Genomic DNA, 15,969 nt, shown 5'->3' with positions numbered 1-15,969 from the left:
TTTTTTGGTTTGCGTTTTATAGGCATTGAAAGCAGACGATCTCGTGAATTTTTTGTTCCATCAGGACAATGCACGGGTGCACACGTGTGTAGTCAGCATGGCAAAATTTCATAAATTGGGCTACGAACTGCTACCCATCCAGCATATTCTCCAGATTTAGCCCCTGTGACTATTTTTTGTTTCCAAACATGAAGAAATGGCTCGGCGGTAAGAGATTCGGGTCAAATGAAGAGTCATCACAGAAACAAACGACTATTTTGAGGGCCTTGAGAAAACCTATTATTTGGAAGGAATAAAAAAATTGGAAAAACGCTGGACTAAATGTATAGAGCTAAAAGGAGATTATGTTGAGAAATAAAACGCTTCTTTGACGAAAAAAATATATTTTATTCAAAAAGTCACGGACTTATCAAACGACCCTCGTAAAAATATGCTTATTGTATGCAAACGCAAACCATTTGTGCAACTATAATTTATTAGTAATCTATTGTTAGGTCATTAATCTAAACGAATATTTATATATCACTTTTCGAGGACGAAAATTTGTATACTTTATGAGATGGCAACTGACTACTATGAGTATGCCAACAATTTGATTAGCAAAACTAAACTTTTTGGTGTTTGAACAAATACTTACATATATGGTAAACATAAATAAAATACAGTCTAAATAAATAAATGGAAAGCAAAATCCCAGAACTTTTATTATTCACAAGAAACTGAATCATATTCCGCGGAAAAGGTGGGGAACCCAATAAGCGTTCGAAGGTTCAATTTTTGTAAACTTAAATTTTGCAATTGAAAACTGTTGTCAGCTGAATTTGCCTCAGCACCACAGCTGATTAGATAAAATATTCGCCCCAAAACTCACTCTCTTCAGCTAAACTATATTTTGGAACCTATGCCAATAAATTTGACCACCAATCCTATCAGCGGTAATACCTATTCGTGATTAGAATAACATTGGGTATATTAGATTGTGTGCTTTATGTGCATTATAGATGGTCATACCACAAGTGTCGATATTTTTACATATAGTTTATATTTATTTTGTAATTATCAACCTTTTTTCATTTTTCACCACCATGTAATGTTAAAAAAATTAGTTTCTAAACATTGATGAAAAAACTTTAAAAGAAGTGGTATATTTTAGTCGGTGCTCAGGCATAGAAAAATATGTGTGTATCTTTTAATGACCGAATGTTTGCCATATGTTTTCGTTAGCAATTCTCAAATACACGCGAACCTGTTTGCTGCTCTCTCTCCCAAAGTATCTTTGAGGTTGTTGTTTTCCTCAAATTTAGCAGTAAAGCTCGCCCGGCCCACAAAAATATAAAGTTTATAACAAACGCCTGGTGCGAGTAGTTTCACTTTGACCGTGAAAGAGCCAGCGTGCAAAATGTTGAAAGGGCGTATCGCGCTAAATATTCTTCAGTCGCAGAAAGCCACCGTCTTTTCTGCAAGTCAACAGGTAAACAAACATTGTTTTGCTATAAAAACAGAGCCAATCGACGAAACATTTTAAATGAGAATATATACATATACAATATATAATATGTGTGTTTACATAAAAATACCAATTTTATTATTGCATCATGTTTCAGCGATGGCAGACAAATGTGGCAACAGCTGAGATCAGAAACGATCCGGAATGGCTCCAGGCCAAACCGTTCGAAGAGATTCCGAAAGCAAATATGTTGTCCCTCTTCGCGAAAACCGCACTGCCCGGTGGGAAATACAAGAACATGGAGCTGACGGAAATGTTTGACGCCATGCGTCAGGAGTACGGAAACATATTCTATTTGTCCGGAATGATGGGAAGTAATGCCTTTGTAATGACCCATAGTCCAAAGGACTTTGAGGTAGTTTTCCGCAATGAAGGTGTGTGGCCAACCAGACCGGGCAGTGATATACTGCGCTATCATCGAACGGTTTACAGAAAAGAGTTTTTCGAGGGAGTTCAGGGAATCATCCCCTCGCAGGGAAAGTCCTGGGGAGACTTTCGGTCCATTGTGAATCCCGTTTTAATGCAGCCCAAAAATGTGAGGTTGTACTTTAAAAAGATGGCGCAGGTTAACCAGGAGTTTGTGGAACGGTAAGAATTTAAAACATTTGGCAATTTCGTGTATCTAAATATACATATTAGTATTAAAGAAATAAGAGATGCCACCACTCAGGAGGTTCCTGGAAATTTCTTGGAAACCATTAACCGATGGACTCTAGAATCCGTATCTGTGGTGGCCCTGGATAAACAGCTTGGCCTGCTTAAGGAATCGGGGAAGAACAGTGAAGCAACCAAGCTCTTCAAACACCTAGATGACTTCTTCTTGTACTCGGCCGATCTGGAGATGAAGCCCTCTCTCTGGAGATATTTCAAAACACCACAGCTAAAGAAAATGCTTAAAACTATGGATAGTCTTCAGGAAATTACTCTATCCTATGTGGACGAGGCGATCGAACGTTTGGAGAAGGAGGCCAAAGACGGTGTAATTCGTCCGGAAAATGAACAGAGTGTCCTCGAGAAACTACTGAAAGTTGACAAGAAAGTGGCCACCGTTATGGCCATGGATATGCTCATGGCGGGAGTGGATACCGTGAGTAAACAAACCAATCTAATGAGTTTATAAAGTCAAAAAATATATTTGCTGCCTTCCAGACTTCGAGCACCTTCACGGGGCTTTTGCTGTGCCTCGCCAAGAACCCCGAGAAGCAGGCCAAGCTCAGGGAGGAGGTGATGAAGGTGCTGCCCAACAAGGATTCCGAGTTCACTGAAGCATCGATGAAGAACGTTCCCTATCTGCGTGCCTGTATTAAGGAATCCCAGCGGGTCTACCCTCTTACAGTTGGAAATGCCCGCGGCCTGACTAGGGATTCTGTAATCAGCGGCTATCGCGTACCAGCTGGTACCTTTGTGTCCATGATTCCCATAAATTGCCTCTACAACGAGGAGTACTTCCCAAAACCTACGGAGTTCCTGCCGGAAAGATGGATGCGAAACGTCAGCGACTCAGCCGGAAATTGCCCGGCAAACGACCTGAAGACCAAAAATCCATTCGTATTCCTGCCCTTCGGATTTGGACCCCGGATGTGCGTGGGCAAACGCATCGTGGACATGGAGCTGGAATTGGGTACCGCTCGTCTGATTCGCAACTTTAACGTGGAATTTAACCATTCCACAAAGAATGCTTTCCGCTCCGCTCTGATCAACCTGCCCAATATACCACTCAAGTTTAAGTTTACAGATTTGCCCAACTAATAAGTTTTATATTGGGGCACGACTCAAATATTTTCGGTTGTGATAGTACAAGTATTGATAACAGAGTGCTTTTTCTATATATTTTATGTATTGAAAAGTAATTAAGTTCTTTTGTTTGAGAATACTACAAAATAAAATAAATGTTTAAAAAAACACAATGCAAAGAATTCAAAATTAAATAGATCAATAACTCTTATTGAATATAGCTTAGGCTATACGTTACCCAGCATGGAATTATTAATAGTCATGGTGACAATAATTTGCTGGCATTGACACTGACCGATATGAGAGGGGAAACCGCCTTGATATTTGTGTTTGTTATGGGTTTGTTGGTTAACAGAACTGTAAACAAATTAATGAAACAGTTAACATTTCCGTATTCTATTCCTTGTTCTTTTATATTTTTGAATATTAATAAATTAATACACTCTGCTCAGATTTTAATTAATTGAATAGTTCTACTATGGGGGCTCTCCGGAACCTGTTTGTACGCCAGTTCTCTGGTGGGTGCTATCGCAATGTTTGTGTGCTGTTATCGGCCAATTAAGCAGCAAAGCTCTCGCGGCTTTAGAATTTAAAGCCATTAGAACGAACGCTCGGTACACAGTTTCGTTTAGGCGGTGAGCGGGAAAAGTTCTAAGCATCGCGAAAATGCTAAAAGTGCGCAGTGCTCTATCATTAATTCAGTCGCAAAAAGCGACTCTCTCGCTAGCCACTCAAAAGGTGAGTACATGTATTTAATATAAACAACTTATCTGGGAACTATTAGCCCGTTTATCAAGAGCTGCTTTCGTCTTCAAGTTTAACTCCAAAATAATACTACTTATTTACGAGGGTCGTTTGATAAGTCCGTGACTTTTTGAATAAAATATATTTTTTTCGTCAAAGAAGCGTTTTATTTCTCATCATAATCTCCTTTTAGCTCTATACATTTAGTCCAGCGTTTTTCCAATTTTTTTATTCCTTCCAAATAATAGGTTTTCTCAAGGCCCTCAAAATAGTCGTTTGTTTCTGTGATGACCTCTTCATTTGACCCGAATCTCTTACCGCCGAGCCATTTCTTCATGTTTGGAAACAAAAAATAGTCACAGGGGGCTAAATCTGGAGAATATGCTGGATGGGGTAGCAGTTCGTAGCCCAATTTATGAAATTTTGCCATGCTGACTACACACGTGTGCACCCGTGCATTGTCCTGATGGAACAAAAAATTCACGAGATCGTCTGCTTTCAATGCCTATAAAACGCAAACCAAAAAACGCAGCTTTCTCAAAATTTTACAGTCAGCTGTTAATCGATAACTGCTGACAGGAGCAGTGTTGTATTTAGAGCAGGTGCGCGGCAAATACAAAAAGTCACGGACTTATCAAACGACCCTCGTATATCAATAAAACCTATTTCCAGCGCTGGCAAACTAATGTGGCGACTGCAGAAGCTAGAGAGGATTCGGAATGGCTACAGGCTAAGCCATTCGATCAGATCCCTCGAGCCAATATGTGGGCATTGTCGATGAAAATGTCCATGCCTGGTGGGAAATACAAGAACATGGAGCTGATGGAGATGTTTGAGGCCATGAGACAGGACTACGGCGACATATTCTTTATGCCAGGTATTATGGGTAACCCCCCATTCCTAAGCACCCACAATCCGCAGGACTTCGAGGTGGTATTCCGCAACGAGGGGGTGTGGCCCAATCGTCCAGGCAACTATACCTTGCTCTACCATCGCGAGGAGTACAGGAAGGACTTCTACCAGGGCGTCATGGGCATCATTCCCACACAGGGAAAACCCTGGGGAGACTTCAGAACCGTCGTAAATCCCGTCCTTATGCAGCCAAAAAATGTGCGTTTGTACTACAAGAAGATGTCGCAAGTCAACCAGGAGTTTGTTCGGCGGTAGGATAGACTCACAAAAACAGCGAAATATACATATATTGTTAAAAATTTCCTCGACAGTATAATCGAACTGAGGGATCCTGTTACTCTAGAGGCTCCCGACGACTTCATAGACACCATCAACCGCTGGACCTTAGAATCCGTATCCGTGGTGGCCCTGGATAAGCAATTGGGGCTGCTCAAGAACTCAAATAAAGAAAACGAGGCCCTCAAGCTCTTCCACTACCTGGATGAGTTCTTTATAGTATCCGCCGATCTAGAAATGAAGCCGTCGCCCTGGCGCTATTTTAAGACTCCCAAATTGAAGCGATTGATGGCAGCTTTGGATGGTATTCAGGAAGTAACTTTGGCCTATGTGGATGAGGCTATAGAACGGCTGGATAAGGAGGTCGCTGAGGGCGTGGTACGTCCGGAGAATGAACAAAGTGTGCTCGAGAAACTGCTGAAAGTTGACAGAAAAGTGGCCACTGTTATGGCCATGGACATGCTAATGGCTGGAGTTGATACGGTGAGTTATTGGTAGTGTGATCTTTAAAGCCGTTTTGTAATTCAACAACTTGCATTCAGACTTCGAGCACCTTTACAGCGCTGATGCTGTGCCTCGCCAAGAACCCCGAGAAGCAGGCCAAGCTCAGGGAGGAGGTGATGAAGGTGCTGCCCAACAAGGATTCCGAGTTCACTGAAGCATCGATGAAGAACGTTCCCTATCTGCGTGCCTGCATAAAGGAATCCCAGCGAGTCCATCCCCTGATTGTAGGAAACGCTCGCGTTCTTTCTAGGGACGCTGTTCTCAGTGGATACCAAGTGCCAGCTGGAACTTACGTGTCCATCGTTCCTCTGAATGCCCTGACCAGGGATGAGTACTTTCCACAAGCATCCGAGTTCCTGCCGGAACGCTGGCTGCGAAGTCCCAAGGACTCGGAATCAAAGTGCCCGGCAAACGACCTGAAGAGCAAGAATCCATTCGTATTCCTGCCTTTCGGATTTGGACCTCGGATGTGCGTGGGCAAACGCATCGTAGAAATGGAGCTGGAATTGGGTACCGCTCGTCTGATTCGCAACTTCAACGTGGAGTTCAATTATCCCACGGAGAATGCGTTCCGATCTGCATTGATTAATTTGCCAAACATTCCGCTCAAGTTTAAATTCACCGATATACCAAACTAAGCTATATAAAAACGATTTATTTTTATAATTGTTGTGATACCCTTGAGCCAGCCCATAATAGTTTTAAGGCAACAAGGCATCTTATGATAATCAAAACGAAAGGCCAAAGTCACTTTAAGTGTCTTAAATTATAATGTTAATGCAAGTGTATGTAAATAAATATTGTGGTTCAAAAGTGGCAAGTTTCCCGATCCATTAGTAAATGAAACACACTTGTTTGTCTATACATTTAAAGCTATTTCATTTCCAGTTTAATACACATTCAAATATATATATTGATGTATCTTTGTAGATGTATATGTATACGGATACTAGACCTTAGTACAGCTTATGGTACACTTTTGGTAAACATTTTACAACAGTTTTACAGTTAAACAGCTCATGGATTCCGGTAAGAAAGAGGGCAGGTGCAGTAACCATAACTGCATTGCGTACAATAGGATTTGGGTGTTTTCGTTTTCAACAATAAAATAGTTATCTAGCTTAGAGGGCAAAATGCTTGTAGAGAGTAAATATTCAATGGAAATTCCTTTGTTTCTTTTTATATTTTAAGGTATACATCAAGATATACACATATATATTCGTCTTTAATGATAGCTTGTTCGTATTTTTTCTAATTTTGTTCATATCGGTTGGTCCAAATTGGATATTGAAACTTTAACAAATTGGTTCACTTGGTTTTATTCCTCTTTTGGATTATATAGTACATGTATGTATGAATAGAGAATAGTTCTTATATAGATGACTTGAAGAGTTGTTGAACTTTTGATTTTCTGTTTTATTCAAATTCTTTCATGTACTTAGGGTTAATAAATCTTGAATTTCACTAAGAATTTGTTTGGACTGACTGTTTATAAAATGCAGTCCTAAGTTATGGATATGGAGAGGTTCTTCTTGAATTTACATGTACGGTTTGAAGACTTATTTGTTATTTAAGTAGTTTATTTATGGTTGGCATGCTTAAGTATTCTCTTGGTAATCTTTGTGAAATAAAAACACCATTTGCCAGTAAAAGCAAATACCATCCGCAGCTCCCGTCCCAAAGAATCCCATCTTGTCCGCCCACTTGGCTAGTTATACATATTTTATTGTACGCAACTCATGTTGGCAAACTGAATTTTTATGTTTATACTTTAATGCACAATCGATACGCGGGGACAGGCCTGAGAAGTACACATGGGGGAGCCTTGATATGTGGGTGCACGTAGGTGAGGCCATAAAAGCCGAGCAACAGGAAAGTGAAAACGAAGGAAAAGCGGAGCCAGGCTTAAGTCCTAAGCCACATGTGTGATTGTTTCCCGTGTTCGTATCTGTTCCCAGGCCGATGTTTGCGGTGCGTGCGAGCGCAATAAAATTTAATTTGATGCAGGCTCCAACCACAGAGGCCCAGCCAACCCTCCCAAACACACAAAAAGCCGACGTCAGAAAGAAATGTGAATTTTTTCCCCGGCCCACAGAACGGACGAACGAACGAAAACAAAACAGCAGGGCACACAAAGCACTGCATAGTTCTGGGCTGGAAAAATTAAACCACAAATGCGGGCGGGACGGAAGTGGTTACAACTCCATGAAAGGAGGATACAAGTCCACCGCCAACCCTTCACCCTTCACCCTTCACCCTTCACCACAGGCCCGTTTAGGCGGGCGGCTTAGAGCTTACGGCAAACGGCCGACGGGAGACGGGCGTGGTAACGACATAACATGCAATAAAAATGTGGAAAGGCGGCGGTCCGCAAAGGACCCTGAGGATACGGATGTGGAAAGCCAGCCCCAGCCTATCTCAGCATGGCAAAGAAATAACTCAGTGCCTGTGTGAGTGTGGGATGTTAATTAGGTTTCGCTACACCGCTTCAAACTCAATTTGAGGTGCTTTAAGCTGACCTTTGCTCGGTGGCACTTGACCTGCTTCGGATAGACAGGCGCCAAGGCTCGGGCCGCCATAAATTTGAAGCGACAAGGACATTAGACGGGCAAAGCTGCCACTCTTTTCCACCCCATATATGCAAAACAGCAAATCAATTGTCGCGCCGCCTGCCACTGCCGCTGACACCAGCAGCAGTTGTCCAGGGACACATAGTCCGGCAAATTGCTTTGCATGCAGCTTTTCGCTTTTCGCCTATTCGAATTCAGGATTTAAGAACCCACGTGTTCGGGGATTTTATTTCCACTGCGGCGGATCGATGCTTCATTAAATGTATAAGCATCATAAGCTCTGTCACAAACATAAATCAAAATCGCTTATTGATGTCTGCGCAACACGCTGCGTATACTCGATGACATAAACGTGCCGGCAAACAAAGGAAGATAAGAAAAGGAGCCCAGGGAACGGCGAATACATACAAGTGACATCATTTCTCAGGACAACAATAAGGGAAATACATTAACTAATAAAAAAATAACAACAGGAGAATGAACTAATGGAGCGGTGCCACCTCAATTATGAGGCGCGACCATAAATAGATAAATTGTGGCGGGAACTCAAACTCAAACGGCAAGGAATAAGCGAATGTAAATGTCTGTCATCCACATTCCAGTATACAATATGGACTATAACCTGCTCAATATTTGCGGGCAAAGCCTGGCGTGCCCGGGTTCAGAACGCGGCAATAATGCGAGCTGGTCACGCAGTACGGATCCCGATCCAGATCGCCGCCATCCTCGTCCTCGTCACCGGTGGCCAGTTGTTGGTGATGTTGATGCTGCGTCTGTGGCCTCCGGCGCATCGACAACGGTCATTGACGCTGTTGAGCATTGTTGATGAACTCGCCGTGCTTTTGCACCTGGAAGAACCGAAAAAAATAAGTTATTTTGTAGCCCACATTTTGAGTAAGGCATGCAAATGGTTTGTGTGTATGGGATTGCTTTATGGTATACGGAATTATTAAAATAGTAAAACCTTTTAAACACCTAGAATGACCAATTGAATTTTACTGACTTTCACCTTATTTGCACTGCTTTCATACACATTGAAGCACGAAACCGACACGTGAGTTATTACGGCACTTATTCACTTACCACGTCGGCCACGATGGGCTCCTCGATCTCGAGTCCTTGCAGCGTCTGCTCGCGAGTCAAATGCAGCTCGTAGGAATCTGTGGGCGTGACGAACACCACGCGATGCTTGCGTGTCTGCAGCACATTGGCAATGACCAGCTGGATGATGACGCGGAAGAAATTAGAATTCGTATTAGGTGTTTCCTGGCCGGCTGTGAGTAAACTCACCTTGTGCTTGTATTTGTTGAGGCTGTCACGTGCCTTCACAATCAATAGGCTCTCGTCCGTTTCCAGCTTAAAGGACACCACAAAGGCGTGGGGGACCCACAAGCTGGCGAGGGGGGCCAGCATTTTTGGCACCAGCTGAAGCGAAATCGTCGGCGCTCCATCTCCTGATTGCATTTTGTGGGTGGGCTGAAAATCCGTTGACAGCGGTTAGTGTTTTAATGGAATGATGGGACCACGTTGCGTATACGCGATGTGATGGGATGGCATGGGATTGGTTCGGTGGTTGGCTGGTTCGTTGCCCACAAAAGCCACCGCGACAACATCCTCTTAAATGGAGAGGACGAACACACACAATGCAGCACACCCAGACACTCGCACGCACACTCGGGCAGCAAAGTGTCCTTGCAAAATACACAGACAAACAGCGAAATGAAAGGCCAGGGCTGTCTTTCAGCTTTCGCTTTTCCGTATTTATTCCCTTCTTTTTTGTTGCCGCCACGTGGCATATGAATTACAACTAATTGAAAGCATAACTCAGCCGTAATGAGCTAACGACAACGCCTGGCTACACATCCTGTGCAAGGCTCTTTTTAAAGCCTTGCTAAAAATATTTCTCATACGCCATGTGGGCCAACAGCAACTTGTTGAGCGCCCCCTGTCTGTCCTCATTAACTGGGCAACGCCGTAAGCTGCTCTAAGCTGCTGACCAGCCTCATTTATCCGGCACACAAAAGCGGGCCCAGCCGGACAATGCGGTCGGACTGGCGGACAGACACACGGACACACAAACGGACAGGCGGCCGGACGGACACGCCTAAGTAGCCGGGACATTGGACGAGGAGAAATGAAAAATGTAGCTCAAGGCACTAAGTTGACGACGAAAAGCGAATGGAAATGCGAAGGATGGGAAATTTAAGCTTTTGGGGAAAGTTTGTGGGGCTGGCTCACTGGGAAATACTAGCAGCTGTTGACATTGAATTTGTTTTTCTTGCTTTTCCAGCTTTCCCGCTTTCCCCAAAGAATTCAACTACACTATGAATGTGCGTTGATGCGTGCTCTTGTAAAATCTTTTGATTTGATTTACGGATTTCGGCACGTCGCCTTTTGTCCTGCTCTCGTTCTTCGTTTGCCTCCGCTAAGTTTACTCTTTTAATTTTCTGTTTTTTCTGTTTGTTTTTACTTATTACGAGTACAATTTACTTTCGGTTCAACCAGAGTACATACGACCACCCCGGGCCCTGAATTAATTCAAATTGTAAAGCAAGTTGCCTTCTTCTCCGCTCCACTTCCCGTGCATAAATTTGCAAGGGCTTTTGGGCCATGTTTTCTCTGGAGGCGTGTGCGTCGCGATGATGCGATTGTGAAATTCAATTTTTAGTATCATCTTGCAGTAGTATACAACAGTATATAAACTCATTTCTATGTATGTAAGCAGCGACAAACTTTGCCAATTGGCTTGGCAAACGTGTCTGGGCTGCGGTTTGACTTGTTAAAATTCAGTATGGGAGCTGACCTTGGCTTTAAGGCTAACGAGATTGTGGCCCGATCGCTGGGAATGAGTTTTCAATTTTCCAAGAAACTCTGTCGACCAGCTAATGGGGGAAAATAGATTTTAGTTGCCTACTTTTGAGCAGGCAAAGTCCTTGAAACCACTCGAAAAACCACTTGAGCGTGCTTTATTTTCGATGCATCGAGCTTGACTGCTTCTATTTATACATCGCCAAGAGGTTATTATGCAAATTCAAATCGATTGTGGCAAAACCGTATTGCCTCGGGAAAGGCTCGAAGCAGCACTCAAAGATGATGCCAAATATGCGCATAAATTTGACTAGACACATGCATAAGCATCAACAGGCCATTTGCGCCATTTTCGGCATATTCCACATTTCACCCAAGGCAATGTGCCGTGAGAGTATCTAACAATTTAATCAAGTGAACGGACCATTTGTGGCTAAAGCACACGTTCAGATAGACATGTTCATGCAGCGACAAAGTGGGCGAATGCCTTATGCAAAAAAAGCGAACGGGAAATGCACGAGCTGAGCGGAAACAAGGCGTAGGAAATGCCACGGCGATGCTCGGAATCGGAATCAGAATCAGAAGCAGGCTCACATGGCTGGCGTTGGCGAGAGGAAACCTCTTCGTGCTTACCGACCATAGCATCCACCAAGTGGAATACAGATTGTGTGAAAAAATCAGGTCGAGGGATATAATTTGTTGGTCTAGACAGATTTAAGTTGTGTTGTACCCAAACTCCATCAATAAAGCAAACGAAGTTAAGAAACTTAAGATAAAAGACGAAAATTCTTTCCAGCATACTTTACATTTTTTAATCTCTTTCGATCTCCCAAAGCTTTTGAAACTTGCAGAACCCCTTAAAAAATGATTTAGATCCAACCAGGTTCCCCCAGGACTTTGAGTGCTATAACTTCGACCTCGACTGTGCACTCGAATAAAATGCTTGTGGGATCGTATGCAAATGCAAAACGGGCAGGTAAATAAGGAGGGCTGACATGCGGAGCCATTCACGCCCCACCAATGGACATTTGATGCACTCGAAAGCCTTTTGCTGCTGCGCCAACAAGTCAGCTGACAGACTGCGGAGGTGGGCTCCTGACAGGTAAACACCACCGAGGAACACATAGGGCTGGATGAAAGCGAAAGGTGAAAGGAGACTGGAGAAGAACTAGATGGGTGGGAGGTGTGGTAGGAATCAAGTGAAGCGTGGAGCAGAAACACGCTAACAAGCAAAATTATGCAAATCAAATTATACGATGACAATGTTAAGGCTGCTGGCGGACAAGGCCACAAGGCCAGCGTGAGTGACACTGACAGTCTCTGATAAGGCTCCTGGTGACCAGCAGATGGAACTGGAGGAGCTGGAGAAGCAGCAGCAGCCATAGTTGACTTAGCCCAGTCGAACGTCAATAATGTGGAGAGGAAATGTGTCACAGACCGGGGACTTGCACAGCGACCGGGAATCGGAAGGAGCACCAGGCACAAGGGCAGCGAAAACAACACACAGGCACACTGCGAGGAAGTAGTACTTAAATGTGCACTATACATTCCATGCATCAGCAAAATCTTCATTTTGATTGACGTTATTGTAATGTCAACTACGTTAGTAGGTGTTGCTTTGAACATCGATTCGAATCCACAATCAGCCTTGGCCTTACTTGAAGTACCTAGTATTACATACATCCTTAATTTTCCGCAGTGCAGCTTTGGGAATCGATAAAAACCAATTCCCACTCACTCATTCCGCACTCGTCGCAGTGAGGAGCGCAATCAATTACGAGATTTCCCACATGGCCGCCCACCCGACTCATCCGACGTCGTCCGGAGTCTCATCTTACCATCATGTCCTCGGGTATGTAGAAATCGGATACGGCAGCTGCTAGGTAGAGCACGGCCCGCTCCTCGAAGGCGGCCAGGCACTCGCAGGCGGCGCGGAGCAGCCACATGTAGTCCACCACGCTAGTGAAGTTCACGTACAGGATCATCTGCGTTTCGCGGGCTATCTTGTACTTGGCCAGCACCGGAGCAAACACGTCCACCGAGTCCGGCTTGATGGCTATGGTCGAGCTCTGGCTGTTGTCCGCGATGTCCAGCATGTCGAAGAACTGCTGGCCGGTGAAGTGGCGCGTGAAGGGCTCCAGCGACTTGTGGCGGTGCATGAAAATCACGGCGTAGTCGTGGTCGAGGAAGTATTCCGCCGAGGCGGAGCCGCGTGTTCCAGCACTAAAATTGTCCACAAACCGCACCGTGTTGTGCTCCAGGGGAACTGTGGTGCCACCGGACTGGAATCGTAGGACAAATGAGGGTTCTTTTAGACAATTCGTGTTATGTTTAGGGTAATTATGGTATTTTCTTCTTTACTGCTATTTAATATTGTAATTTTAAAAGCTTTGTTCTGTTTCTCACCTCCATGCCACCATTAAAGCTACGTTTTTAACTCTATACCATTTTTACTGGGGTTAAATGGCCGTGGTGGTCTCACCCGCTACTCGTAGAGGTAAAAGGGCATACTAGGATCGCTGAAATCTATGTAACAGGTAGTAAAAGAGTTTCTTTACTCTTGATCTGGATCACTAGCCATGTCTGTCCATCGGTCCATCTGTCCGTATTTCTGTCCGTATGAACGCTGCGATCTCGGTAAATACCAACGATAGAAAGTTAAGGCTTACAGATCCAAGTGACGTCTACTATTTTCAGATTTTCTCTATCTGATTTTAATCGATGTCAAAAAACATTTTGTTAATCTTCTTCTGAGTAACTGGTTTATGATATTCGAGGAACTGGATTCGTTCTCTCTTGTTGTGCTGTGTCAAGAAAGGGAGTGAAGACTTTATATTCCTTTTCTCGCTATCAACGCTTAAAGACAATCTGTATCTGTTAAAATAATTACAATAATTCGTACTAAAACAAATAAAGAATGCCAAAGTCGCTTGCATCTGAAATCCAATGGCTTCGAACAAGGCGGCGATATTTAGCAGCATTTAGTTATTCAAACAAGGCAGATAAATCAGCACGTTGGCCATAAATCTTATAAAGAGAAACGAATGTGTTTCGTCGCTAACTATTTGCGTAAATCATATTCGGATTAGGCTCCCCCAGGGAATAAACACCAGTTGACCCACATAATTTCATATTTAACTTTGTGTACTAAGTCTTGCAGATATTTGCAAAATATATATTATTCATGCACTGCTGCTTTGTGGAGCAGAAAAATATGTATTCATTAAGATTATTGAAATTTAAATAAGATTAAATATCGAAAATGTTAAATTAAAAACTACCAAAATAGCTGACTTTAACTTTTTACAGTATGCCACAGTAACAATTTCAGTTGTTATTTTTTGCATTTGCAAAACCTTAATTGTTTATGCATTCGCGGTGCCCCTGCATGTGTTTAACCTTTTAGGTCTTTGTTCTAGCTAATTTAAAGTTATTCACGTCCACACTCTACACACTTGTTTTCAGAGCTTTCACCAGCTTTGGCAGTTAATTAACGGAGTACAGTGGTTCTTGAGCCCCAATCCCAATCCGAATCCGGATTGGGGGTATCCCAGCTCACCGTGACCAGGACGATGCGGTTCTGCAGCTTGTTGTGCCGCTCGCAGAACTCCTTGAGCAGGGAGCGATTGTCCTCGAAGTCGGCGGGCGGCAGGTGCGTGTTGTAGAAGTCCTCCCAGTGCGTCATGTTGGCTGATCCTTTTCCCTTGTTGGTTTTCTCTTTGTCGACCTCCTGCTAATTGGCCGCCAAACGGAAGCTCGAAAATGAACGGAAAGTTGCCCTTTTCCGCCGGAAACTATGCACTGCTAATTAATAAACACAGAATGTGCGAAATGGCAACCAAAATTAATTAACACACGCACTGCACTATTCGGCGTACTATCTTAATTGATTGATTCGCTTTTGCTTTGCTTTGGCTTGCACTTTCCGAAAAGCGAGGGGCGAAGTGGGCGGCAGGGGGCGGGGCAGGGGCTGCGGTGGTCCTGCTTATCAATGGAACTTTGGAGAGGGGCGCGCGCGAGGGAGAGCGGAACGGAGCGCTCTGAGAAAAACCGGAGAGAGAGCGAACGAAAATGCTGAAAAACGCAGCTGTGGAAATGCGATGCGATGTGCACGGCAGCAAGGTCCGCGGGATTCTGAACCGAAAATGCGATGGGCAGTTGGATGGCGGAGCGGGACGGTGGGAATGCGGACAGGCGCACTCAATTCCGTATCTTTATTCCCACGAAACCTCGGGGTTCAAAGTGCAGGCCAAAAATCGCGTTGGCCAGGTAACAGCTGATTGCAGTGTTGGGCAGGGAACGAATTAGGGGCACCACGAACTGGTTCCGGCGCTTGCAGCAAACTTGTTGCTTGCCAAGATCAAGTTTCCAGTATATCGTTTTAACTAGTCTCTCCAACAGTGTAATTTATCTGTTAAGCCTGGAAAACAATAACTTCTGCGTAGTTATCTGTCAGCTTGAAGGTGTTTTGGGTAAATATTTATATTTGTGAACTAGTTCACTAGCTTGGGGTACCTATGGGCAATCTGAGCAAAGTTAGCTGCGCTTTACATTTCAGTGTTACTAGATACATAAAGCGCGGCTAATTCAAATTTAAATTAAAATGTGTATGAGAAAATAATTATTCAACGTTTAAGTTATTTAGTTTAAGGTTAAGAAAAAATGATTAACTGCATTCAAAATACAACCAAAATAACTGTATGTAACCTGCTAACAGGTTAACACGTCCAAAAATACCTTATTCTGCTGCAGTTTATTGGGTGCGTAATTCGTTCTTTGTGTGTTTATTTTTGATTTAATGGCTTTCCTTAAGTGTAAACAAGTTGGGACTCGAAAAGATGTATCTCTTTTAAGGTTCATTATAAATCAAACTCAACAGATAACTGCTTTAGTTATTTTTAGATTATATTTTCA

General features: G+C 43.4%; 3 protein-coding genes across 3 annotated transcripts; 2 read left to right on the top strand and 1 right to left on the bottom strand.

Annotated features, from left to right (window-relative positions):
* Positions 1-1,372: 1,372 nt before the first annotated feature.
* Positions 1,373-3,392, top strand: LOC122620343 (probable cytochrome P450 12a5, mitochondrial). The gene is made up of 4 exons (XM_043797762.1): positions 1,373-1,471; positions 1,605-2,095; positions 2,147-2,594; positions 2,657-3,392. Exons 1-4 carry the CDS (start codon positions 1,400-1,402, stop codon positions 3,254-3,256), a joined length of 1,611 nt encoding a protein of 536 aa, XP_043653697.1. The 5' UTR covers positions 1,373-1,399; the 3' UTR covers positions 3,257-3,392.
* A 470-nt stretch (positions 3,393-3,862) lies between these two features.
* Positions 3,863-6,523, top strand: LOC122619566 (probable cytochrome P450 12a4, mitochondrial). Its single transcript, XM_043796582.1, has 4 exons — positions 3,863-3,979; positions 4,658-5,148; positions 5,209-5,656; positions 5,716-6,523. The coding sequence occupies exons 1-4, from the start codon at positions 3,908-3,910 to the stop codon at positions 6,313-6,315; spliced, it is 1,611 nt and encodes a 536-aa protein (XP_043652517.1). The 5' UTR covers positions 3,863-3,907; the 3' UTR covers positions 6,316-6,523.
* A 1,917-nt stretch (positions 6,524-8,440) lies between these two features.
* LOC122619567 (phosphopantothenate--cysteine ligase) lies at positions 8,441-15,340 on the bottom strand. Its single transcript, XM_043796583.1, has 5 exons — positions 14,615-15,340; positions 12,894-13,337; positions 9,538-9,723; positions 9,331-9,468; positions 8,441-9,095 (listed from the first exon to the last, which is right to left on the bottom strand). Exons 1-5 carry the CDS (start codon positions 14,738-14,740, stop codon positions 9,048-9,050), a joined length of 942 nt encoding a protein of 313 aa, XP_043652518.1. The 5' UTR covers positions 14,741-15,340; the 3' UTR covers positions 8,441-9,047.
* Positions 15,341-15,969: the final 629 nt, after the last annotated feature.

The sequence above is a fragment of the Drosophila teissieri genome, chromosome 3R (genome assembly GCF_016746235.2).
Source record: "Drosophila teissieri strain GT53w chromosome 3R, Prin_Dtei_1.1, whole genome shotgun sequence".
NCBI classification, from domain to species: Eukaryota; Metazoa; Arthropoda; class Insecta; order Diptera; family Drosophilidae; genus Drosophila; species Drosophila teissieri.
The sequence above is the reverse complement of the archived record's forward strand: the minus strand, read 5'-3'. Positions and strand labels throughout refer to the sequence as shown.

What these genes read in the sequence shown, in the direction of transcription:
- LOC122620343 (XM_043797762.1), top strand. Translation starts at nt 1,400, where the DNA reads ATGTTGAAAGGGCGTATCGCGCTAAATATTCTTCAGTCGCAGAAAGCC. An exon ending in TCTTTTCTGCAAGTCAACAG is followed by an intron (nt 1,472 to 1,604) that starts GTAAACAAACAT and finishes ATCATGTTTCAG; the next exon opens with CGATGGCAGACAAATGTGGC. An exon ending in TCATGGCGGGAGTGGATACC is followed by an intron (nt 2,595 to 2,656) that starts GTGAGTAAACAA and finishes GCTGCCTTCCAG; the next exon opens with ACTTCGAGCACCTTCACGGG.
- LOC122619566 (XM_043796582.1), top strand. Translation starts at nt 3,908, where the DNA reads ATGCTAAAAGTGCGCAGTGCTCTATCATTAATTCAGTCGCAAAAAGCG. An exon ending in TCTCGCTAGCCACTCAAAAG is followed by an intron (nt 3,980 to 4,657) that starts GTGAGTACATGT and finishes ACCTATTTCCAG; the next exon opens with CGCTGGCAAACTAATGTGGC. An exon ending in AACCAGGAGTTTGTTCGGCG is followed by an intron (nt 5,149 to 5,208) that starts GTAGGATAGACT and finishes TTTCCTCGACAG; the next exon opens with TATAATCGAACTGAGGGATC.
- LOC122619567 (XM_043796583.1), bottom strand. Translation starts at nt 14,740, where the DNA reads ATGACGCACTGGGAGGACTTCTACAACACGCACCTGCCGCCCGCCGAC. An exon ending in ACCGCATCGTCCTGGTCACG is followed by an intron (nt 13,338 to 14,614) that starts GTGAGCTGGGAT and finishes CTACGATTCCAG; the next exon opens with TCCGGTGGCACCACAGTTCC. An exon ending in ACATACCCGAGGACATGATG is followed by an intron (nt 9,724 to 12,893) that starts GTAAGATGAGAC and finishes ACGGATTTTCAG; the next exon opens with CCCACCCACAAAATGCAATC.